General features: G+C 45.8%; 3 protein-coding genes across 3 annotated transcripts in view; 2 read left to right on the top strand and 1 right to left on the bottom strand.

Annotated features, from left to right (window-relative positions):
- The window catches only part of LOC306778979 (natterin-4-like), a gene marked incomplete at both ends in the record, with an annotated part of 3,547 nt that extends 3,118 nt beyond the window's left edge, over nt 1–429 (top strand). The window contains one exon of the mRNA XM_079270718.1: nt 426–429. Coding sequence (XP_079126844.1) covers nt 426–429 — 4 coding nt within the window. The remainder of the gene's footprint in view (nt 1–425) is intronic.
- An 11,619-nt stretch (nt 430–12,048) lies between these two features.
- On the top strand, nt 12,049–13,071 carry fam163b (family with sequence similarity 163 member B; the record flags this gene model as incomplete). Its single annotated transcript, XM_079269890.1, has 2 exons — nt 12,049–12,141; nt 12,628–13,071. The coding sequence occupies 2 exons, from the start codon at nt 12,049–12,051 to the stop codon at nt 13,069–13,071; spliced, it is 537 nt and encodes a 178-aa protein (XP_079126016.1).
- Nucleotides 13,072–19,075: 6,004 nt separating this feature from the next.
- Nucleotides 19,076–24,308, bottom strand: part of ttc16 (tetratricopeptide repeat domain 16) — a gene marked incomplete at its 5' end in the record, with an annotated part of 16,294 nt that continues 11,061 nt past the window's right edge. Inside the window, 7 exons of the mRNA XM_079270661.1 lie at nt 19,076–19,342; nt 20,351–20,495; nt 20,602–20,778; nt 21,572–21,742; nt 22,579–22,734; nt 23,545–23,758; nt 23,846–23,972. Coding sequence (XP_079126787.1) covers nt 19,215–19,342; nt 20,351–20,495; nt 20,602–20,778; nt 21,572–21,742; nt 22,579–22,734; nt 23,545–23,758; nt 23,846–23,972 — 1,118 coding nt within the window. The 3' untranslated portion in view covers nt 19,076–19,214. The remainder of the gene's footprint in view (nt 19,343–20,350; nt 20,496–20,601; nt 20,779–21,571; nt 21,743–22,578; nt 22,735–23,544; nt 23,759–23,845; nt 23,973–24,308) is intronic.

The following is a 24,308-nucleotide window of genomic DNA, read 5'->3' as shown; positions in this document are numbered from 1 at the left end:
GGTCCACAAAAAAACCCGTTGTTTTCGGTTTGGTCTGTCTGTCTGTCTGCAGGATTGCAGAGGAACTACTCCCCCGATTTTCATGAAACTTGGTGGAAGGTTGCAGCATGAGCCAAAGAAGAACCCATTCGATTTTCGAGTGGATCCGAATCACAGAGCGGAAACGAGCAGTATTTCTTTCAGTTATGGAAACGGCCTCATGGCGTAGGTTTGTGCTCTCAGAGTGCCCTTCTAGTTTTGTATGTCTTCGATGTGATTATAGATGCAGTATTTCTATGTTGAACTTAAAGACTTCAGTATACATATATATATATACATACACACTATCACTGTGCCCTTTAGCCAGGCACTCCTTCAGCTCCACACAGACCAGCAGGAGCAGACAGGCTGTACTGTGACGCTCCCACCATGTGTTCTGTGAACAGATGAAGGTTAAAAGCTTTGTTACAGGTCAGGATATTAAGATATGCAGATGAGGTTCCAGGTAAAAAAAGAGGACATTAATCCTCCGATCACGTCAACAAAGTGAAGGTCAAAGAAACAACTGAGACTTTCTGAACAGCAAACTCTGTTTCACGTTAACGGCCTTTCTCAAACCGGGCAATGTTTCCTCACACAGCGGTTCGTATGAAATCATACGAAGAGTTACTCGTTCGTCACGCGTTTTCCTTTGAAAGACGTTGAAATTTCAACTTGCTACATGCATACAGTCTTTTCAAAATAAACTTCCGTCTCCACAGGAAACTACTCAGTCAGGTTTAGAAATAGATCGCGATATAGTTAGTTAGGTTTCGGAAAAGATCGTCGTTTGGGTCAAAGTAACCACAGAAGACGTGTCCTTTGCCCCCGCAGGCTGTTCCTGTCTGAGTATGAGTGTTATGTAGAGTCCTGATGGGCAGGTGGCACCTGGTCTGGTAGCCATCAGTGTGTGAATGGTGTGATGGAGGAATGAACATGTGGCGTTAAAGGGCTCTGAGTGGTCGGAGAACAAGAAAAGCGCGACACAAGTACAGTCCATTTACTCACAGGTGGTATGAATATGAATCCTTTGAGTCTTGAGTTTGCTTGTTAATGGTCAGAGGTCTTTCTGCCAACTCTCTCTGGAAATCAAACCAGCAACCTCGTTATCCACCTGCTGAGTCATCCTGAGGGGAACTTCAGGCTGAGCTGTAACAAAGTTTAGTCCTTCCTTTTTTCCTGCAATGACATCTACTGTCATCCTGAATGTATTCCAATCGGTCAATGAATATTCATGGGGCCTTTATTTGCATATTGTTCAGGATATTAGCATAGCCAGTGACACAAACATCAGCGTGAGGGGAGCGGATGAATCAGAGGGCACGCAGGGAACCAGTGGGCAGATCGAGGCCCGGAGGGGACAGCGGGTCAGCATTCATTACCTTCAAGAAAGACGAGTCACAGAAGACACAGGACGGCCTAACAGGGAGCAAAGGAGACGACCCACAACACGACTAGCTTTAGCCATCTGCTTGAAATGTGTGAAGCGCGAATGTAATGTCCCAAAATGGTATCTTTCTTGTTTTGTGTTGACAAGATAATTACTTTTAATTAACTCTTGTTGCAGCAGATTGGACCAGACGGCAACCTCCTCCAATGGCGCCGTGGTAAAGACGCCGTATACGTCTCTGGTAGAGACCTGTCAATCACAGTAGCCCCGCCCTAAAGCATCCCCTGCTTTATGGTCTGTGTGACTCTAAATGGACCATAATGTACTAAATGAACATCATGCTGTATTGAAGAAGACTTGAAACTAGAGATTGAGACATAAACTCATGTTTACAATGTTTACTGAGGGAATAAATCAAGAGAGAAGTAGAGACATGGGAGAGAGGACGGGAGAGAGAGAGAGAGAGAGAGAGAGAGAGAGAGAGAGAGAGAGAGGGAGAGGGAGAGAGAGAGAGAGAGAGAGGGCATGCACACAGTGCTGGAGAGCTGGTCCGCACCGTGTTTATTTGAGGTCGTCATACTTCCTGCTTCATGATTTCGTGGATTGCACACAATTTGCTTTTGTGGGATATCTAAAAATTACAATGTATTCATTTTTCTAAAGTTATAGATTAAATGATTTCGGTGTCTTAGTGAAGATAATCACTATTATATGTGCTATATCTTTAGTAATACCAAATGAATATAAAGAGTCCGCTTTAATATTAAAGTATCTCAAAAAATTGACAAGAACTTTACAAAAAACGTGCTGAACTGCTCCAAAGCCTGAAGAGAAGGTTCATGAGTCTTTTAAAAATCACACACATCACACACATCACACACATCACACACATCACACACATCACACACATCACACACATCACACTCATCACACACATCACACTCATCACACATCACACACATCACACATCACACACATCAAACACATCACACACATTAAACCACTGGAGACAAACGTCAAACAAAGTAAGAACAGAAGCTTGTGTCTGAAGAGGAGAACAGGTCCGTTCCTGTGTTCTGTCTGCAGACCAGGGCCTGTTTGTGCAGCGATTGGGATCAGGATCAGGTTTGAATGGATCCAGACTGAGACCTCTGCTGCGCGGCCGATGACGCAAAGAGACGTCGCGGGTCGGTAACATGAGGATGACTCTCCGTGTTTTATAAACATTGGGGTTTCGGTGGGAGGTATTTCTCCTCACCCCGCAGGAGATCCAGCTCAGCTAGTTCACCACAACACCGAGGGCCTTCACGCCGTCCGGGAGTCTGGCCTTTCACAGGCAACCTGCCGGCTGATGAAAGGATAACAAAGCTGCCTCCCTCTCACGCTGGAATCCCAAGACTAAATAAGAGGTGAAACAGTAGACACCTGTAAGCTGACAGCCTGCTCTGACGTGCACACAGCTGCACGAGACGCTCGGTCGCCGAGAGCTGCTGCATCACTTTGTCCAATCTGGACTTTAGCAGCTTCCCGATATCGACTCCAGACTGAGGCGTTAACCCTCCGAACCTTCTTCTTGCGTCACATGTTCTCTCTGTGGCCTCGTTTTTCACTGCGATATAAAAGTCCTGCACCTCGAACCATGAACCATAATGTGAACACCTTCTATACCATTTGGGTATAGAAACCCAAACAATTACAACTTTACATTTCCCACTGTCTCATGATAGGTCAGGTTTCTCGCGTGTATAAATGTTTCAGTGACGCTTCAGCTTGTGCTGGCGCTGCAGCTGTAAACAGGCGGAGGACGGCGGGAACATCCCGTCGGCCCGCCGGCGGCCGAGTTCTGCTTGATGTTCTGACTGAGAGAACAAGAGCTCAGATCAGTCAGAGCGAGGCGCTGAACACGGGGCTCGTCAGGACGTGAGCGATACACAAGGAGGAACGATGGCATCTGCTGGGTATCATGACGACGTGTCACATTAAGGATTCTGCGGCTCCTCTGTGCCAGTCAGGCTGATGAAGCGGAGCGGAACAAATGCCGGAGGACGCGGATCCTCGTCTGCTTGAGAGAGAAGAGGAAGCAAAGCAGAAAGGAAAGGAGACTAAAGAGGAGAAGAAACCCTGGTGCTGCTGAAACTGACCTCCAACGGTTCAGCCGGGCGAATAAATTGGGCTTCGTTCTGCTCCGACTGATGAATTCAGTTTTGATCCAAACCCCTGTAAATCTAAACCCAGACTTTATTCAAGTCTCTGCTTTTTCCAGCAGACTACAGCTTTTTAATTTGAACAGATCTTCACAGTCAACAGAGCAGTAATTCAGCCAGCGTCATGGCAGGTCGTGAAATAGACGAAAGACTCTCCTTCAGTTTCTGTTGGAGAAGAGTGTGGTTCATTAAAAAGCTGTAGAAGCTCCGTCTGACAGTGAAGGCATCGTCTGCCGGTGAAGGCATCGTCTGCCGGTGAAGGCATCGTCTGACGGTGAAGGCATCGTCTGACAGTGAAGGCATCGTCTGACAGTGAAGGCATCGTCTGACAGTGAAGGCATCGTCTGCCAGTGAAGGCATCGTCCGACAGTGAAGGCATCGTCCGACAGTGAAGGCATCGTCCGACAGTGAAGGCATCGTCCGCCAGTGAAGGCATCGTCCGACAGTGAAGGCATCGTCCGACAGTGAAGGCATCGTCTGCCGGTGAAGGCATCGTCTGCCGGTGAAGGCATCGTCTGCCGGTGAAGGCATCGTCTGACGGTGAAGGCATCGTCCGACGGTGAAGGCATCGTCCGACGGTGAAGGCATCGTCTGCCGGTGAAGGCATCGTCTGCCGGTGAAGGCATCGTCTGCCGGTGAAGGCATCGTCCGACAGTGAAGGCATCGTCCGACAGTGAAGGCATCGTCCGACAGTGAAGGCATCGTCTGACGGTGAAGGCATCGTCTGACGGTGAAGGCATCGTCTGCCAGTGAAGGCATCATCTGCCGGTGAAGGCATCGTCTGCCGGTGAAGGCATCGTCTGCCGGTGAAGGCATCGTCTGCCGGTGAAGGCATCGTCTGACGGTGAAGGCATCGTCCGCCAGTGAAGGCATCGTCTGCCAGTGAAGGCATCATCTGCCGGTGAAGGCATCGTCTGCCGGTGAAGGCATCGTCTGCCAGTGAAGGCATCGTCTGCCGGTGAAGGCATCGTCTGACGGTGAAGGCATCGTCCGCCAGTGAAGGCATCGTCTGCCAGTGAAGGCATCATCTGCCGGTGAAGGCATCGTCCGACAGTGAAGGCATCGTCTGCCAGTGAAGGCATCGTCTGCCAGTGAAGGCATCGTCTGACGGTGAAGGCATCGTCTGCCAGTGAAGGCATCGTCTGCCAGTGAAGGCATCGTCTGACGGTGAAGGCATCGTCCGACGGTGAAGGCATCGTCTGCCGGTGAAGGCATCGTCTGCCGGTGAAGGCATCGTCTGCCGGTGAAGGCATCGTCTGCCGGTGAAGGCATCGTCTGCCGGTGAAGGCATCGTCTGACGGTGAAGGCATCGTCTGACGGTGAAGGCATCGTCTGACGGTGAAGGCATCGTCTGACAGTGAAGGCATCGTCTGACAGTGAAGGCATCGTCTGCCAGTGAAGGCATCGTCCGACAGTGAAGGCATCGTCCGACAGTGAAGGCATCGTCCGACAGTGAAGGCATCGTCCGCCAGTGAAGGCATCGTCCGACAGTGAAGGCATCGTCCGACGGTGAAGGCATCGTCCGCCGGTGAAGGCATCGTCTGCCGGTGAAGGCATCGTCTGCCGGTGAAGGCATCGTCTGACAGTGAAGGCATCGTCCGACGGTGAAGGCATCGTCCGACGGTGAAGGCATCGTCCGCCGGTGAAGGCATCGTCTGCCGGTGAAGGCATCGTCTGCCGGTGAAGGCATCGTCCGACAGTGAAGGCATCGTCCGACAGTGAAGGCATCGTCCGACAGTGAAGGCATCGTCTGACGGTGAAGGCATCGTCTGACGGTGAAGGCATCGTCTGCCGGTGAAGGCATCATCTGCCGGTGAAGGCATCGTCTGCCGGTGAAGGCATCGTCTGCCGGTGAAGGCATCGTCTGCCGGTGAAGGCATCGTCTGCCGGTGAAGGCATCGTCTGACGGTGAAGGCATCGTCCGCCAGTGAAGGCATCGTCTGCCAGTGAAGGCATCATCTGGCGGTGAAGGCATCGTCCGACAGTGAAGGCATCGTCTGCCAGTGAAGGCATCGTCTGCCAGTGAAGGCATCGTCTGACGGTGAAGGCATCGTCTGCCAGTGAAGGCATCGTCTGCCAGTGAAGGCATCGTCTGACGGTGAAGGCATCGTCCGACGGTGAAGGCATCGTCTGCCGGTGAAGGCATCGTCTGCCGGTGAAGGCATCGTCTGCCGGTGAAGGCATCGTCTGCCGGTGAAGGCATCGTCTGCCGGTGAAGGCATCGTCTGCCGGTGAAGGCATCGTCTGACGGTGAAGGCATCGTCCGCCAGTGAAGGCATCGTCTGCCGGTGAAGGCATCATCTGCCGGTGAAGGCATCGTCCGACAGTGAAGGCATCGTCTGCCAGTGAAGGCATCGTCTGCCAGTGAAGGCATCGTCTGACGGTGAAGGCATCGTCTGCCAGTGAAGGCATCGTCTGCCAGTGAAGGCATCGTCTGACGGTGAAGGCATCGTCTGCCAGTGAAGGCATCGTCTGCCAGTGAAGGCATCGTCTGACGGTGAAGGCATCGTCCGCCGGTGAAGGCATCGTCCGCCAGTGAAGGCATCGTCTGCCGGTGAAGGCATCGTCCGACGGTGAAGGCATCGTCTGCCGGTGAAGGCATCGTCTGCCGGTGAAGGCATCGTCTGCCGGTGAAGGCATCGTCTGCCGGTGAAGGCATCGTCTGCCGGTGAAGGCATCGTCTGACGGTGAAGGCATCGTCCGCCAGTGAAGGCATCGTCTGCCAGTGAAGGCATCATCTGCCGGTGAAGGCATCGTCCGACAGTGAAGGCATCGTCTGCCAGTGAAGGCATCGTCTGCCAGTGAAGGCATCGTCTGACGGTGAAGGCATCGTCTGCCAGTGAAGGCATCGTCTGCCAGTGAAGGCATCGTCTGACGGTGAAGGCATCGTCTGCCAGTGAAGGCATCGTCTGCCAGTGAAGGCATCATCTGCCAGTGAAGGCATCGTCTGCCAGTGAAGGCATCGTCTGACGGTGAAGGCATCGTCTGCCAGTGAAGGCATCGTCTGCCAGTGAAGGCATCGTCTGACGGTGAAGGCATCGTCTGCCAGTGAAGGCATCGTCTGCCAGTGAAGGCATCGTCTGACGGTGAAGGCATCGTCTGACGGTGAAGGCATCGTCTGCCAGTGAAGGCATCGTCTGCCAGTGAAGGCATCGTCTGACGGTGAAGGCATCGTCTGCCTCGCCCGTGCTGACCTGTTATCTGACCTTGCCAGGTGTCGACCGTGCTCACTGTAAACTGATCCATCGGCCTGAAGTGGGAATCAATGCTCAGTGGATGACTTACACTGAGACTCTGTTTGTCTCATTGAGCGATGTCATTGGACGGGCAGAGAGAGGAAGAGGAGGAGGAGGGGTGATGAAGAGAACACAGAGCTGCTGATTCATCTGTATATCCATTTATCACTTGAAGAACATGCAAACCACGGCCTCCACTCGTTGAACTTACATTTAAAATGGAACTAACAGTCTTGATTATATTATTTGAGATGAAAAGTTTGAAATCATATCATATCCCAGAACATCCCATGTATCTGGTTCTGCTGCGTCGGTTTTTGATACTTTTTAAAATAAATGAAGCAGTTCATCGTGAGTGTGACAGGTTACAGGAGGTGGATTTCTCTTTTAGCAGCTGGAGGGCCACAGCTGCTCTTCGTCCGATATTGTCTGTTCCAGACTTCTGTCAGACCTGCGGAGCGAAGTGAACTTCCTCCAGCAGTGAAGCTCACTCTTATCTTTCTTATCTTCTCGCTGTGATCGAATTGAAGTCGCAGCGTTCAAACGTTTCGGTGAAGTTCTGCTGTTTTGACCTCAAAAAGATCTGCTGTTTGCAACTCGGAGCAGCAGCTTGGTGTGGGAGCGGCTGGATGGCAAAGATCTGAAGCGTAGCAGGAAAAAAAGAAAGAGGAGAAATAACCTCTCACGTCTCCTCTCATGAATATTACACGCTCCTGTCGGTACAATACGCTGGAATCTCAGCCTGCTCCTTTCAATTATTCACTCAGTAAAATCTTTTCTTTCTCGGCCTCCCTTTAAACGTTTCTCTTTTCTGGGTTCTGCTCAAAGTCAGCACTCAGTTCATTGAGTCAGAGTTTGTCCAGTCAGACGTCTCTTCTTAACACCAGATACAGAAAAAGAAAGTCGGACGTGAAATATTCCACGATTTAATTCAAATTCCTCACATTTAAACTTGTGTCTGTGATGCGTTAAATAGGAACATGTTGCACGACTACAGAGACCTGAGCTTTGATCAGCAGCAACCTCCAGCTTTTCATTAGGACTTTGCTGTTTGCCAGTGAGGGATCATGCGCCTGCTTTAGTGCACAGCAATGTGTTCTGGCCTAATTTAGCCTCGCAGCTTCTATTGTGACTGTCTACATCTAAAGCTACAACAGATGGTGTCCAGCTCCTGATCAGATCCTCAGTGACGCTGATTGATGATGCGTCACAACATGTTGAATCTCCTTCAAGAAGGTGCGCACATTGGATCCCATCAGATATGTTGAACATGTTTCTCTGGCCTGAAGAAGAGCTGCTGAAGGTGACAGATGATGAAGAAGGTGACGAAGAAGAAATGAAGGACAATAATCTATGTTCATTTCCATAAACGTGAAAAACGGTCCATAAATTGAGAATTTCTCTCAGTGTAGTCAAACTTATTTTTAGCTTTTACGCCATCACGACTCTGTCTCTTTGTTCAATGAAAGGGTCAAACTGAAGCATTTGAAGCGACCTGGGTGCATCCTTTTTTTTGCAGCGCGCGCTGCTGTGACGCACGGTCACATCCACTCGGGTCAGCATCGGAAATGAACGCGCTGCAACACACACAGGATGAGACCGGAGCCGGTGTGAACATCTATCCGACAATTAATTACAAGCAGGCCAGAGCTGTTCCCTCATGCGCAAACCCGGTGTGTCTGTTGATCGTCTGTTTGCTCATTTCCACGTTTTGTTGGGACCGAAGCCAAAAAAGAACCCGAGGACCTGGACGGGAAATATTTCAGTGTTTTGTATTTGAATGATTTGGACTGGTCTGCAATGCGCTCTGAATCAGACGGCTGATGGAAGATGAATAGAGGAAACAAAGAAGGAAACAGTTCCTCATTCAGTTGAAGTGTTGTCCGATTCTCTCAACAACAAACCCGCCGCACTTCAAACGGCTCGCGCTGTGGAACAAAGCGCAGCTTGTGAAATCCCAGAAGACATGTGGAGATAACTCTGCCTCTCAGGACGCACCGAGACAAGTCACTGCTGCTCGTTCTCACAGGTCGGATGTGTGTGTGGATGTAAAACGCTGCTGTCAGCAGAGAGCCCTGCGTCCCCCCCCCCCCCCCCCCCGGTTGTAACTCAAACCTCCGACCCGTCACCTCTGCCCGCAAACCGGGGCGCCCCGAGCTGGAGGTGCGCGGAGGACGCCATGGGACGATCCAAACGCTAATGTGATGGGTAAGACAGTCAGCTGTTTGTGTGGAAGTGTCCGTGGTTGAGAAGCAAAGTGGGTGTAACTGTACAAAGTGCCAGAAATCGGTCGTTCAGAGGTTTGTTCCATGGAACAACCTGGAACGCGCTGGAAGGCTCTGCGCAAAGTCCGCACAAAAGAGTCTTTCAACCACTCGAGAGATGTTTCAAGTAAATGTCTTAACATTGTAGAGTATGTTGTATTTATTAGACTGATTGTTGCGGTTGCCTTAATGTGTCAGAATTCTGTCTGTCGTCAAAACTGATTTTACGCACGCAAATCCAGATTGTATTTGAAATAATCTCAGAATTGAATCGCTGATAGAAATGCATAATTTAGACTGGTGGTGCAATAACAGTCGTGCACTTAAATGTGTGTGTGTGTGTGTGTGTGTGTGTGTGTGTGTGTGTGTGTGTGTGTGTGTGTGTGTGTGTGTGTGTGTGTGTGTGTGTGTGTGTGTGTGAAACCTGCGGGAATTGGAGGCTGAAGGAATTCATTGAACACAAAGAATAAACCTGATCAGTTTCAAACGGCAACATGTGGCGTCAAAGTCGCACCACACTCCACTGTAAATGCAGCTTATGTCCAGATTGCAAACACAAATCAAAACAATCTATTGCTGATTGACAGTCATGACATCACATCTGTAATCCTGCTCATGGGTTAGAGAAAATGTATTCATGTGTAATTTACTCATTCCAAAGCTTTGTTTAGGATTTTAGAAATACAGAGAACGTGAGTCTAGTTCTTTGAACTCTCAAAATGTTGGCATTGCGCGAAATGAAAGGTCTCATTTGTGATTAATTAATTAACTGTTCATTTGTCTGTATTTCCCCATATGGCGTGTTAAAGTTGTCTCCACATTGTCAGCAATACAACTCTGGTGAAGACATACTTAACTATTTATTGACCTTCAAGTAGCCATATTATTCCAATTTGACAACTTTCATTTGACCTCGTTTTCTTAATGGCTGCTCTGGCCCTGACTCAATATCGAGTTTATAGTCAGCTCATATATTATATCATACTCCGGTGACTGAGGACGTTTGGAGTGATATACTGCCACAGGTTTTGGATAAGAGGCGTTAGGGCTGTAAGTATTAGAGGACAAAACTTATTCATCTTGATAACAATGTCATGAATGCATGAATGCATGGTCATGAATGCATGGTCATGCATTCATGACCATGCATTCATGGTCAATGGATGGATAGATGTATCATGGATGGATGATGGACACATGCTCGATGTACGGATGGGAGATGATGATTTGATGGATGGATGGTCGATGGATGGATGGATGGATGGATGATGATTTGATGGATGGATGGATGCATGGTTGATGGATGGATCGATGGATGGTCGATGGATGGATGGTTGATGATTTGATGGATGGATGGTTGATGGATGGATGGATGGTTGATGATTTGATGGATGGATGGATGGATGTCGATGGATGGATGGATGGATGGATGGATGCATGGTTGATGGATGGATGGTCGATGGATGGATGGATGGATGGTTAATGATTTGATGGATGGTCGATGGATGGATGGATGCATGGTTGATGGATGGATGGATGGATGGATGGATGCATGGTTGATGATTTGATGGATGGTCGATGGATGGATGGATGGATGGATGCATGGTTGATGATTTGATGGATGGTTGATGGATGGATCGATGGATGGATGGATGGATGGATGGATGGATGGATGGATGGATGCATGGTTGATGGATGGATGGTCGATGGACGACAGATGATAATGAATAGATGGATGGATGGATGGATGGATGCATGGTTGATGGATGGATGGATGGATGGATGGATGCATGGTTGATGGATGGGTCGATGGATGGATGGATGGATGGATGGATGCATGGATGGATGGATGGATGGTTGATGGATGGATGGTTGATGATTTGATGGATGGATGGATGGATGGATGGATGGTTGATGGATGGATGGTCGATGGATGACAGATGATAATGAATAGATGGATGGATGGATGGATGCATGGTTGATGGATGGATGCATGGTTGATGGATGGATCGATGGATGGATGGATGGATGGATGGATGGATGCATGGTTGATGGATGGGTCGATGGATGGATGGATGGATGGATGGATGCATGGTTGATGGATGGGTCGATGGATGGATGGATGGATGGATGGATGCATGGTTGATGGATGGATGGTTGATGATTTGATGGATGGATGGATGGATGGATGGATGGATGGTTGATGGATGGATGGTCGATGGACGACAGATGATAATGAATAGATGGATGGATTAACTGATAATTCAGTTCTTCAACCATCAGCAACATGTTTCCTGCTGCTGACGCCACACATGTGGTCATTACTGAGAGTATCACTCACATTCTCCTCCATCACAGTCAGACCTGCTAATACTTGCACTTGGCCGACTGTAACTTCATTCCTGTGACTCGGCTTGATTTACCGTAATAAAAGTCCATCAGCAGTATTCTCAGTAATTGCTGCTGGCAACAGAAAACTGTTTAAACAGTTTAGAGCTCGTAAAATTTTACAGCAAAATTATTATCGCTCCTCACTTTTCCTCCACCTCCATCTTTCTCCACCTTTCATTTTCCTCTTTTCTCTTTCTTCTTGTTTCTTATCTTCTCCTCACATCCTTCCTCCTCTTGATCTACTCTCACCTCCTCACCAACTCTCTTCCTCTCTCTGTTCTCCTCTTCATCATCTTCTCTCCTCGTCCCCTTTCCATCTGTACTTCCTCTTTGGTTTTCCCTCTTTTCTTCTATTTTCTCATAACTGACCTGTGCCTCGCACCCTCCTCCTCACTCCTTCTTTATTCTCCTTCTCATCCTCCTCTTAACTCCTCACTTGTTTTGTTTTCTCATTCCACCTTCCTCCTCTTTTCTTGTTCTCTTCCTTCTTGGTCCCTCTCCTCCTCTTCCTCCTCCCTGCAGGCTGTTGATGGAGAGGATTTCGAATGTCAGCCGGGACAGTGGTCATCGCAGGAGGAATTCTGGCTACAGTCATCTTACTGACCATCGTCGGTGTACTGTGTTTATGTAGGTTACAGGTAGGACCGTTTTCATTTTTGCATTAATCGATGTTCTAAAAGACACCCGACTGCAATAAGAAATAACCCAAGTACACTGAAACCGTAACAGGACTCAGAGTCTACAGTGATGCTACGTAGACCCAGCGGTGCTAAGAGCTAAATGCTAATGTGCTAATGTTAAGCATGTGTCATGTTACCCTCCTAGTTCACTGTGTTAGCACGCTAACATTTGGTAATTAGCCCGAAACACAAAGTAGAGCTGAGGCTGATGGGAATGTCATCCGTTTTTTGGTCGAAAATCAAAGTATTGGACACATTCAAACATGTGTGACCTGATGGTGGCACTAGAGCAGAAGTTCATCCTGAACCTTCTGGTTAAACACGGGACACGAACACCAGTGTTCTGGGTGAAAGTCAAGTGTTTCCAATATATTGCAAATATCCATAACATATCCATAAAAATGGTAACCATTAGTCTCTCTTCCTGTTATTGTACCGCTCCAGTACTACTGCTGTAAGAGGGAGGAGTCTGAGAAGGGGGAAGAGGAGGAACCAGAGCTGGACACCATGTCTCCGTCCCGGCCCCTGGCTCTGTCCGGTCCGCCCAGCCCTCCGACGCCGCAGCGCTACTTCGAGGAACCGGACAACTACCCCCCCACCTTCCTCACCGAGGCCAACGGGCCTGCCAGCTACTCCTCCACGCCGCCGCCGCGCAGCTGCCAGCGCTCGCACGCCTTCTGCCCGTCCTGCGCCCGCTGCTCGCTGCCCTTCCACCTGCAGCACCCGGAGAGGCTGTGCAACGGCGGCCGCAGGATCAGCTACAGGACTGTGCAGCAGCAGGACCTGGAGCTGCCCGTGGACCTGGCCAGCTTCTACGAGAAGCTCAACCTCATCCGCTCCGTCACCATGAAGCAGGTGGTCACCCACAGCATCAGCACCGACGTCTAGGAGCCGACAGGGTGGAGGGAAAGGTGCACTGCTGCACTAAATCAACATGCTGTGGGTGCAGCATTGATACTGTGTCCTGATGCACGAACACCGAGGGCTTGTGGGTAATGCAACACATCTTCTGGCAGCCATATTGGAGGTCTGCAGCTCAGGAGCTTTGGTTCTGACAGATTTAAACAGACTCTCTTTTGTCAGTTTTGACATAAAACGGATCATTTTGTCTGATTTTGGGTTTAGAAAAGTAGCGTATTAGCTACGTAGCTAGTATGTGCGTGTATCAAAGTATAAACAAGACAATTTATAATGTGTGATTATGTCAGTAAATGAAACAGATTGTGTTTGTTTGACTTCACCACAAAACGAGACACAAGTGGAGGTAAAAATCCCAAACAGCTGAAATAAGTCTGCTTTCTTAAATGAGGCTAACGGCTGGTTAGGAAGCTGACTCTGGAATCTGTTGGAGGATGAGTCTGGTTCTGTTGTCAGTGAACCCCATGTGTTATTGACAGACATCTAAACAGTAATCACTGGATCATACAGCAGAGGACACGTCTGTCTCTTGAGTCAGGAGCTTCAGTTTAGGGACAGATTGACGTGGAGACTGTTCACATTGACGTCACCTACAGCCACGACTTTGTTCCTCGAGGTCCAGTGTTTGTGCACAACCCACCCAACAGGTGGTCCTCTGCTCCAGTGCTGAACATACAGTGTATATGTCCTTTACTGTGTGCTTAGAACACTACTTGACTGTGATTCATTTTTGCACGGACAAATGTCCAAGTGGATGTTCACGCGGACAATCTGCTTTATTTGTGTTTGTAGCAACAACTGTACAGCGTTGATATTCTGCTGAGCGAGCTGGAGCTTCACAGCTGTTTGACGAGTCTGATTACTGAGTCCAGCTCCAATCTGCCAAACTCAATCACCTGTGACGGGTGAGCTGCGTTTCAAGGGTTAACGTCAATGCAGAGACTAAAGGATGCAACTTTTTACTTTTATCAACAATTCCCCTGGCAGGTGTCACGGGGTAAAAACCTTTTTGTGCACGTTAATTATCGCTCCGAGAGCATCGATTATGAATTTGCACACAACAGCAAGATTTTAAAGAGGGATTCCTGCACTTAAAGTATCAGAGGGCACAGTATTGTATTATTTTTCACATTAACTTTATTTGCCGAGCTCTGTGCGATAAATCAGGATTTACCTTCAATTGTTCAGATCTACAAAATCAAGAATTATGGCGAAACGTCAATTGTTCATCAGAATTTAAACAATCGGGAGTTTGACATTTAACATTTTTGATTCGTGACATTTAAAAAAAACATTCTTGATGTGAAAGAGTTAATTAATCACCTTCACTTTTTAAATGACCTGTTGAAAGCAGAGATTCCGCTCTTGAGCGAGTCAAAGATTTGTTTAACAGCAATAATTGAATTGAAAAAAGACTAAAAACTGAACCATTGCAGACGTTACGCGGAGCTCCTGTTGGCGTTCACGTGTGTAGATTTGTCAGCGCTGTGTTTGTATCGTCTGCGTTTGGTTGAAACAGCAGAGAGCAGCTGGTCGTACTGTCAGTGTGTTTCAGTGTGTGAGTTCCTGTTTGTCTGCAGAGCAGAAAACAAATCGCATTTCAAAAGGGCTTTTCTGAAGCATTCAATGACTGTGACCTGCAGACGCTTACTTCCTGTTAAACACATGGTACTGTGGAGACGCTGTGCTGTCGGCCGGGGTTCTGCACCAACATGACGTATCGAGCATTTCAAACTGATTCTTAAGCTTCTCATTGACAGCACAGTAGATGAGTGTTTTGTACTTCACCTCACATCAGTAGAGAAAACAGCTGAAGCTGCACATCTTCATCTCAAAATCAACCTTCAGATGGAATAACACAAAGATGTACACTGTACCATGAGGGCAACATGTGAGATGAAATAGTACGCTGCTAATAAAATAACGCTGTTTATTCTGGTAGGCTTCCCTCACAGAACGAGTCCGAGTGTGTTCCTTGTTGCTGTGTGATGTGTGATGTTGTCCATGTGGGTTTCTCATGAAAGTGAAATGTTAACACATGATGGTCTTTTTACAGATTGTGAGTCTGGATTCAAGTGCAGAACCTGCAGAGCTTTAAAACACTGTTTGTTAGGATGAATGGGTGTTGGATGTGTACGTTTCCAAAAGCATTTCCATTGAATCACAACGGGAACGCCAAGGTCCTCCATCCCAAGAGCCCGGCTGCCAACTGAGGAGGATCCGTAAGGACGAGCCACACCGGCTCAGGTGTGGCTCGTTCAGCTGACGACCCTCCAATCAGCACCTGCAACACATCAGCAACCACACAGGGACACCTGGTATATGGGAGAAGGACGGTCGTCACAATATATATGTATATATATATATATACATATATATATATATATATATATTAGGGCTGGGCGATAAATCGATTTAATCGATTAATTCGAATGTGTGCTTTAAGGCGATGTGTTTTATTGAAAATCGAGAAAATCGCCCCCACCCCTTTTTCCCGTAGTAGAGTGCGCGCGCATTGTTTACAAACTAAAACAATGGCGGCCAGCAGCTTCACTGCTTTCCACACGGTGGAAAGCCATCACGGATGCAGTCGCGATGTATATCGCAAAAGATATGGTACCCATATACACCGTGGAAAAGCCGGGGTTTATTCACCGTCTCAAAGCTTTGGACCCCAGGTACGTGCTACCAAGCCGTAAACATTTTTCTGACGTTGCCTTGCCTCGGCTGTACAATAGTACACGCCAAAGGATCTCTGCGGAGCTGGAGGGGATGTCATTCTACTCCGCAACAACTGACCTGTGGTCCAGCAGGTTGACCCAGACACCGATCCACTTGACTGGTGGAAGCGTCACCAACTTAACTTTCCAAGGCTAAGTACTTTAGCAAAGAAATACCTCTCTGTGCCAGCTACAAGTGCCCCCTCTGAGAGGCTTTTCAGTGTGTGGGGGGGCATTGTTACATGCCACCGTGCATGCCTGAAGCCAGAGGTAGTAGACAGGCTTGTCTTCCTGGCAAAAAATATTTAGAAAAAACATGCACTACTGTTTAATACTGTTGGTTATGTTGTGAATGCACTTGATTTTGTTTACATGCACTTATTTACTGTGCAAAATATGTTATGTTGATGTTAGATCAGATGTTGCACTTTTGAAAATGTGAATGTTAAAGGGTCATATACATTTTATTTCATGCTGTGTTTGTATCAGTGTATTCAGTTAGAAAAGCTTACTGTAAAAAGTTACATTTGCACAGTTGTTTACAATGGAAGGCTACTATTTAATGCCATTTAATGTTATGTTTAATTTAATTTTATATTTAAATGATTCAGGCAAACAAAAGAGTGACCAAATACTTTTTGTATACTACAGGCACCTTTCTACAATGTTCAGGTTTTGTTTGCACTTTATTTTTATCAACCTACTTGGGAAAATCATCACAAAATAAAAGAAAAAATTGTTTTCAACAGCTTCTGTCATCTGCAAAAAATTTTGGGGGAAAAAAATCGATTTAAATCGTGAATCGGATTTTTTGTAAAAAAATCGGAGATTTTTTTTTTAGGCCATATCGCCCAGCCCTAATATATATACGTATATATATATATATATATATATATACATATATATATATATATGTACATATATATATATACATATATATATATACATATATATATATATATGTACATATATATATATATACATATATATATATATGTATATATATATATATATATATATGTATATATATATGTATATATATATATATATATATATATATATATATATATGTATATATATATATATATATATATATATATATATATATATATATATATATATATATATATATGTATATATATATATATATATATATAAGTTTCACCCTTTTTTATTCCTTTTTTTTCATTTGTTGATAAAGAGAAACATGCTCGGTGCCTGAGCAAAAATATCAAATTCACACAAAACTGACAAAGAGGCAAATATGTTCATATGAACGATTATTTAATTGAAATACAAGTCAGTACCATCAGCTTTTCAGTTTATTATCAACAGTACACAATGTCCATACTTACGTTTTGTACAAAGAGGTATCAGTTATATAAAAACACAGTACACAATAGTTAAAAATGAGACATACATGTACACGTCTGAATACATTTCAACCATACTTCAAGTGTCAGGAATCGTCTGTGTTTGCATGAACTCTCCTCCGTCACACACACGGACCAGAACTGGCATCAGGAGCGTCACGATAAATGAAAATGTGCTATGACTAATAAATACGCTTCCATATCCTGCAGGCGTGCCGGCGCAGCGCCAAGCGGGCAGTGGGGTGGAATGGAAATATAAACATTTTACATGCCAGACACCAAACTGAAACATAATTAAATAATATCCCATAAACAGTATCTGTATTAAATATTCTAGTCATGCAGTATATTCGGTTGAGAAATAATTTAACAGATTTTTTTCAACAAGGGCGAGCTGCTAACTGGAGGTCTGTCCATGTGTTGTTAGAGGAAGACTTTCTACCAGAACTGATAAATAATCAATGACAGCTGATAAAAACTGGCTTTCTGGTTGAGATACAGTTAATGATGATAAGAATTGTGGTGATGATGAGGAGCATTAACTGTTATTTCTCTCAGTTCGTCACGTACTGATGACATAATGTTGGAAAAGATTTATCGGGACAAGAGGAAACATTTATTCTTAAACGAATCGTTTAGTATGTTTACACACTGTGCTGGTCAACATTCAGCCCAGTCGCCATGAAAGAATGTTGGCATTTTATGTTTCAGCAATTTGGGCATTCGGTCAGAGTAAATGACGTAATACAACGAGCGGCCGTTATTGACATTGATAGAGTGACGAGTTCACCAAACGAGAAAGTCGACTAAGACTCTCACCCAGGAAACTGCCGTTCGTGTCGCATGTGAAACCAAAAGTAGACGCTGACTACGCCGGCTACATAACGTTGTTCTGAATGTTACGTAATGTTACGTAAGAAACTCAGCTGAAGGCAGTTATTTCATTAAGTTGTTACATGTTACGTTGACACGTTACGTTGACACGTTACGTTGTCATGTTACTTTGTTTCTTGTTACATTGTTACTGTTACTTTGTTTCTTGTTACATTGTTACTGTTACTTTGTTTCTTGTTACATTGTTACTTGTAACACTGTTTTTTGTTACATTGTTACTTTTTAAATTGTTACATGTTACGTTGTCATGTTACATTGTTTTTCTTTACATTGTTACTTGTTTACATTGGTATTTGAACACAAATCATGATCTTTTTGCTTACTTCACAAAGTAGTTTTGTTGCCTAAACCTAACCAATTGTTTCACAACGATTTATTTTATGTATTTATTTATATATTTAGCTCATTTACAACTGTAGTCCCAGGGCAGGAAACAGAGAATACCATTTATGTTAAGACAATTAACACTGTAGTAAAAAAACACAATTACAAGACATTTCATATTGACTATATGATTACAACATCAGCAACAACACATTTGTCCATTTCTGCAAGCGTCATACAAGGCTGATATGAAATGCATTTATGAAGCATATCTTTGCTTCGGAAACGTTGACATTCAATGAACGTACGATGCCAACATCTTTTTCTGCCGCCTGGGTTGTAATATTTTCGTCTGTTATTAATACGTCTATTATCCTCTTCAAACAAAGAGTAACTGATTAAAACTTTGAGATGTGGAGAACTTCCCCTGGGCCTTTTTCTGCCCAATTCTTTTGTATTTTTATTCCAAATAAAGAAGAAAAACACTCTGTATTTGGAAAAGAAATAAGAAAAAAGAGCAAATAGAGAATGATAAAAGAGTTTTATGTGCCAAAATCACAGTTGATGCAGCATCAACAAGATTGACAAAATGTTTTTGTCTGATATCAAGATGACCAGATTTCATTTTAGATCATTTAAATTATCCAACTGACAAATGAACCCACGTAAATCCAAGTTATAGGAGGAAACTCTGGACTTCCTCTCATTGTTCACAGTGACTGTAGTACCACGTTTGCAGAAAGATACTCATTGGTATCCTTGTGCTGGCGTTGGGGTGGAGAAGAGGCGGCGGTGTCCTGGACTAGGAGGTGGGAGGTCGTAGGGCGTGGCAGGAGTGGCAGCAGGCCTTGCTGTAGTACCAGTGGCTGCACAGGTTGACCTTTAGCGCCAGCAGGCAGTTGGTGGAGGGACGATCCTGGCAGCTCTCATCTGGGACACAGGTCACAAAACACATGAATCTAAACCCACAACCAGGTTGAAATATCTTTGATGCCAAAACACTATCTTTCTAATATCTCCCTTGAGAAATATTAACATTAATATTTTCATTCATCAAAAAAAGCCAAGGTTCTAACATTTTAAGGGAAATTTCAGTTCTTTTCACTGTTCCAGTTGTGTTTTTCAGTTATGCGTCATTTGTGCTGTCGTTGGGTTCACTTAGCGTCAACACTAAATGCTTCATGTCTATTTCATTTTATTTTGTATTATACTAGCTGTTGTATGTTTGGTTGTCAGAATCGATATTCCTACAGCGGACTTAAGTTTCAGAGCAACAGGTGTTTCAGTTCAACAAGTGACCGTGTTAACTTGTCACCATCCGATACAATTGTGTTTTGTTTTGTTTACCATGACACTGCAATTTCACTGTAATTCTTTTTTTTCCCGCGAGTTAACAGCATCTTTCATTGTTAACAATTGATTTGTTGCTGTAATAATCAGTTTTTATTTTTGTTAGATAAAAAATAAGAAGCAGTGTATGTGTGTCAGTGCTTGTACAGCTATCTTTGTGAGGACCATTTAGAGTTTTAGACCTTTTTTGGAAAGTGAGAACAATTTGGGAAGGACCTTCAAAGGCCTGTTAGAGGGTTACGACTTCGTCTAAAGATTCTGGTTAGAATACGGTTCAGGTGAGGGTTGGGGTCGGGCATTTAGTTGTGATGGTTAAGGTTGGGGTAAGGGGCTCAGGCATGCATTATCTTATCGAGTGTCCTCACCAAGTAGAATGTTGATCGTGTGTGTGTGTGTTTGTTCTTGTCTTCCAGCATTTGTGGGGTCCAACGAATTCGTGGGGACCGAAAGGCTGGACCCACAAAGTTAACCATTTAAATAACTTCCCGAGACTCCCCTGATGCCCCTGATGGTTTTTTGAAAAACTGTTCTGCGTGTTTGTGTGTGGAAGCTTGTGAAAGCTTGTGGGAGCAGAGCGGCAGGTGTTACCTGGCGGCTCAGTGGGGCAGGGCTGCAGAGTGCAGGTCTGCTTGGCCACCGGTTTGGTGAGTGGGTCACAGCCTCGGACCAGCTCCCTGCCCTGGTAACACTTGACGTCCCTCATCCTCACACCCACACCACACGTCTTAGTGCACTGAGGACACACAGGACCAGAAACACAGACGTTGAACAGTTCACCGCTGATGAGCTGGAGGACGTCAGTCGTCAGAGGTGAAGTGTGTGTGCTGTGCGGACCTCACCTCAGACCAAGGGGTGGTGTACCATTTAAAGCATGGCCTCTCAAAGCAGGTGTTTTCCTCTTCGGGCTTCTCGCTGCCTCCGCACGCCTCGTCGTCAAAGGTCTGGAACTTTCCGTCGCTGATGCCGACACACAGGATGAGCCTTCGCTTCACGCCGCGACCGCAGGTTGTGTTGCACTACGGACAAAAACAGTTATTCATATGCATATCTGACTCTGGCGATTCTCTTTCTGCATTTGATTTTCATCTCATGAAAGTTAACAAATTCAATTTCAGGCCTTCATCCCTCAAAATAGATTTTCAATTCACAGTAATATAAAACAGACAAATTGAATCAAGCAGATCAATAAATTGACTAATTTGAACACTGTGAAATGAATATTAAATACACGTCCATATCCTGCAGACGCGGCGTGGGGTGGAATAGAAATATAAACCTTTTACAACCCAGACACCAAACTCAGAAACAATTAAATAATTTCCCATGAACAGTATCTACATAAGAAGAGAGGCCCGAGGCCTGCAGCCTCACAACTGAATCCCTTTGCAGTTTAAGTGAATGGGGACGATATTGTTGATTGTCATAGTGTTCAACCAATCAGATCTTTAGTTTGACATGTTGGGCGTATTCTTTGACGTGCCAGAGCCTTCTAGCTGGCCTAGAAGTACGTCAGCATTAACACGCAGCTCAATTTTCAGGTGCAGCTCTGCAGTGAGGTGCAGCGTGCGCTGTGATTGGTCAGTGGGCGAGCACGTGACTATTGGAAAACGAAACGGTAGCCATCAGAGGCTTAGTCGGAGTAGGAAAGAGTTCAAATTAAAATATATGGAAGAAATTATGACATTTTTCTGGCTATTCTGGTTGCGATACAGTATTTTGATAATAAGAATTGTACAGTAATATTGAAGAGACAAAATTAAGCAAGCAGATCAATAAATTGCAAATTTCGCCACAGTATTAAGTCCTCACCCTCTCCCAGTCTTGGCTCAGCCAGTGTGGAGCACAGTCTCTCTCCCCACAGGGGTGGATGGCCAGCGGCTTGTCCTCCGCCGAGCACTGGTTCTCGGGAACCACGCGGCCCTCCGGAGCCTTGCAGTACACGTGACGCACCGTCTTGCCCTGGCCGCACAGCCCCGAGCACTGCAACAGCGGAAGAGTCAGGGGTCAAAACCGGATGATTCATAATCAACAAAGAGTGCATTCCCGTTCTCATCGTTGACTTCACTTAACTTGTGGTTACCACAAACTTTAAAACCAAGCCCATCTGTGTGAACAGATACAACCTGAAGTGAGTGAATATGTTGTAAAGGACCTTATCCACCTTTTCTTTCACATGTTAAAAAAGGAGCATAACATTACAAACACTGATTTATTGCAGGGCTGTTATACGGACACAGACGGACGTCAACAAATGGTAAATCAAAGTACGTCAACGATGCAAACGTACAATGATCTCACAGTTGGAAACTTTCTAAATAACAACATATATTTCTGACTTAATGTAGCTGTTGCATAAGAATACTATTTCACTTTGTGCAAAGGAACTTTCCAATCCATCCATGTCTGTGCCTGGTCGGACTCCACAGTTGTAAATAAGACCTGCAGGTTTCCAGACTGACTTTGAATGGAACGCCGGGAACCACATTTGTCTGTGCAAAAACAATAAAAACCATAAAGTCACACTGTGGCTCTGAAGTGAAAACAGCTGCGACAGGCGAGGTGTTTTTAGTTTTTTTGGAACAAATCTATCAAACTCCAAGGAAGAAAACGCCTTTTTGTAAAATACAAGAAAATAAAACCAGACAGGTCATAAAAATAAATCCTTAAAATGGAGTCACTGTAATATCTCAAGGGAAAAGGTGGAATTAGTGTGGATCTACAGGAAGTGACTGTCTACACAGTGTTGAGCAGCCCCAGGTGACAACACACACGCGACTGTCTCTCGATGTCGTCTAAGAGAAGAATGAAACACTCACGGGGCCCCACTCGGACACCGTCCACTGGCGCTCGCAGGGCGGACCCGTGCAGTTTTTGACGTTTGGCAGTTTGGTCATCGGGTCACATGGTCGGCTCTCATCAGAGCAGCGGACATCCCGGGTCACCTGGGCTTTGCGGCCGCATTTAGCGGAACACTGGATCGTGGAGGGAAACAGACAGATTTAAATAAACACCAGTGTCATTAAAACAACAGCGTTCAGAAAAGTACAAGACATTTCAAGCTGCTGCAGTTGACTTTATTTGGAGCTATTTTGAAAAGTTTGGATTTAAAGAGTCTGAAATCTGCAGAAACAAACAGATCTTGAGAGTCTGAAGGGATATCGATTAACGTAAAAAATATATATTCATCTTATTCTTTGCCTGAACTATTGCGCTTACACATTGCATCATTTCGTAATCTTTTCTATTTGAAATATTTTTGAGCTGCCAGAAGCCGCTGGCTGCGTGAGAGCGGCCGATCGGAGCACAAAGAGACGATGTCGACATTGTTTTTGTAATTACTCTCACTGCCTGAAGAGAAGACGCAGCTCTGCGCTGCATGTTTAACCATGAGGTATGATCATGTACTCTGTACAAGAAGTGGACGTAGCCATCGTGTCATCGTGTCAGCCATTGGTTTGTGGACTGACGTTTTGAAGCCACGAGTCGGACGATTTCACCGTCGCCATCTTGGATTACGTTTTTTTTTGCAACCAATGAAAGGAAATTGCCTTGATGTGTGTGTGTGTCAGAGTAAAGCACAAAGACAAAGAGACAGAGAGAGGAGGTTTGAGATGAGGACATAAAGTACCGATAGCAGAACCGCTAGCAGAACCGCTAGCAGAACCGCTAGCAGAACCGATAGCAGAACCGCTAGCAGAACAGATAGCAGAACCGCTAGCAGAACCGCTAACGTCGGACGGCAGCAACACTCAAATTGGGACTCATTTAGAAGCGGTTCGTACCTCTGTCCACTCGGCCACCTCCCACTGGGGACCGCAGGCGGGGCTCTTGCAGGGCCGTCTCTCCACGGGTCTCTCCAGGTCGTCCACGGAGCAGAGGTCGCTGTAGACCGAGCTGTCCAGGCCCGGCGACAGCATCTTCCAACAGCGGACTTGACGAAACTGGAAACCCTCCCCGCAGGTCCTGGAGCACTCGCTCCAGCTGCTCGCCTCCCATCTGCAACACCGCATCAGTCCCGTCTCAAAGGTTCTGTCGAGTCACAGTTTGAATGACATCCGGCCTGGTTAAGATGTTCCACTGTACCTGGGCTGACATTCTCTCCCGATGCAGAAGTCGTGGACCGGCTCCGGTCTGGTCAGAGCGTCGCAGTACATGTCGTGCACCTCGATGCCGTCGTACCGGAGACACGCGATGAAGGACTTTGACACCCCTGGATTGTGAGCAAGAAACAATAAGCTGAAGGCAAAACGAGGCCAACGTATTCATAAAGCGCAATGTAAACACAAGGAAACTAAAGCTCAGCGCGCTTTAACCAAAGGAAGACAGATGTTTCCATTAAAGACATTAAGCAGAGCTGTTGGAAACGGGTCAAAGGTGAAGGTTTGAGGTGACTTCTAGGGGGTTGGATTCTTTGGGCATATTTGTCCTGTCTCGCTTCTTTTTTATTAAAACCTTAAAATGACCAGTTGTTTATCAGTCACTCCCCTTGACTTCCTGTTGTTCTCTGATGCCTCCACGGTTAATGCAGCAGCAAACATCAGAGAGA

This window comes from Melanostigma gelatinosum (assembly GCF_949748355.1).
Source record: "Melanostigma gelatinosum genome assembly, chromosome: 6".
In the NCBI taxonomy this organism is placed as follows: domain Eukaryota; kingdom Metazoa; phylum Chordata; class Actinopteri; order Perciformes; family Zoarcidae; genus Melanostigma; species Melanostigma gelatinosum.
Note: the sequence above shows the minus strand (reverse complement) of the source record. Positions and strands in the feature narration are given on the sequence as shown.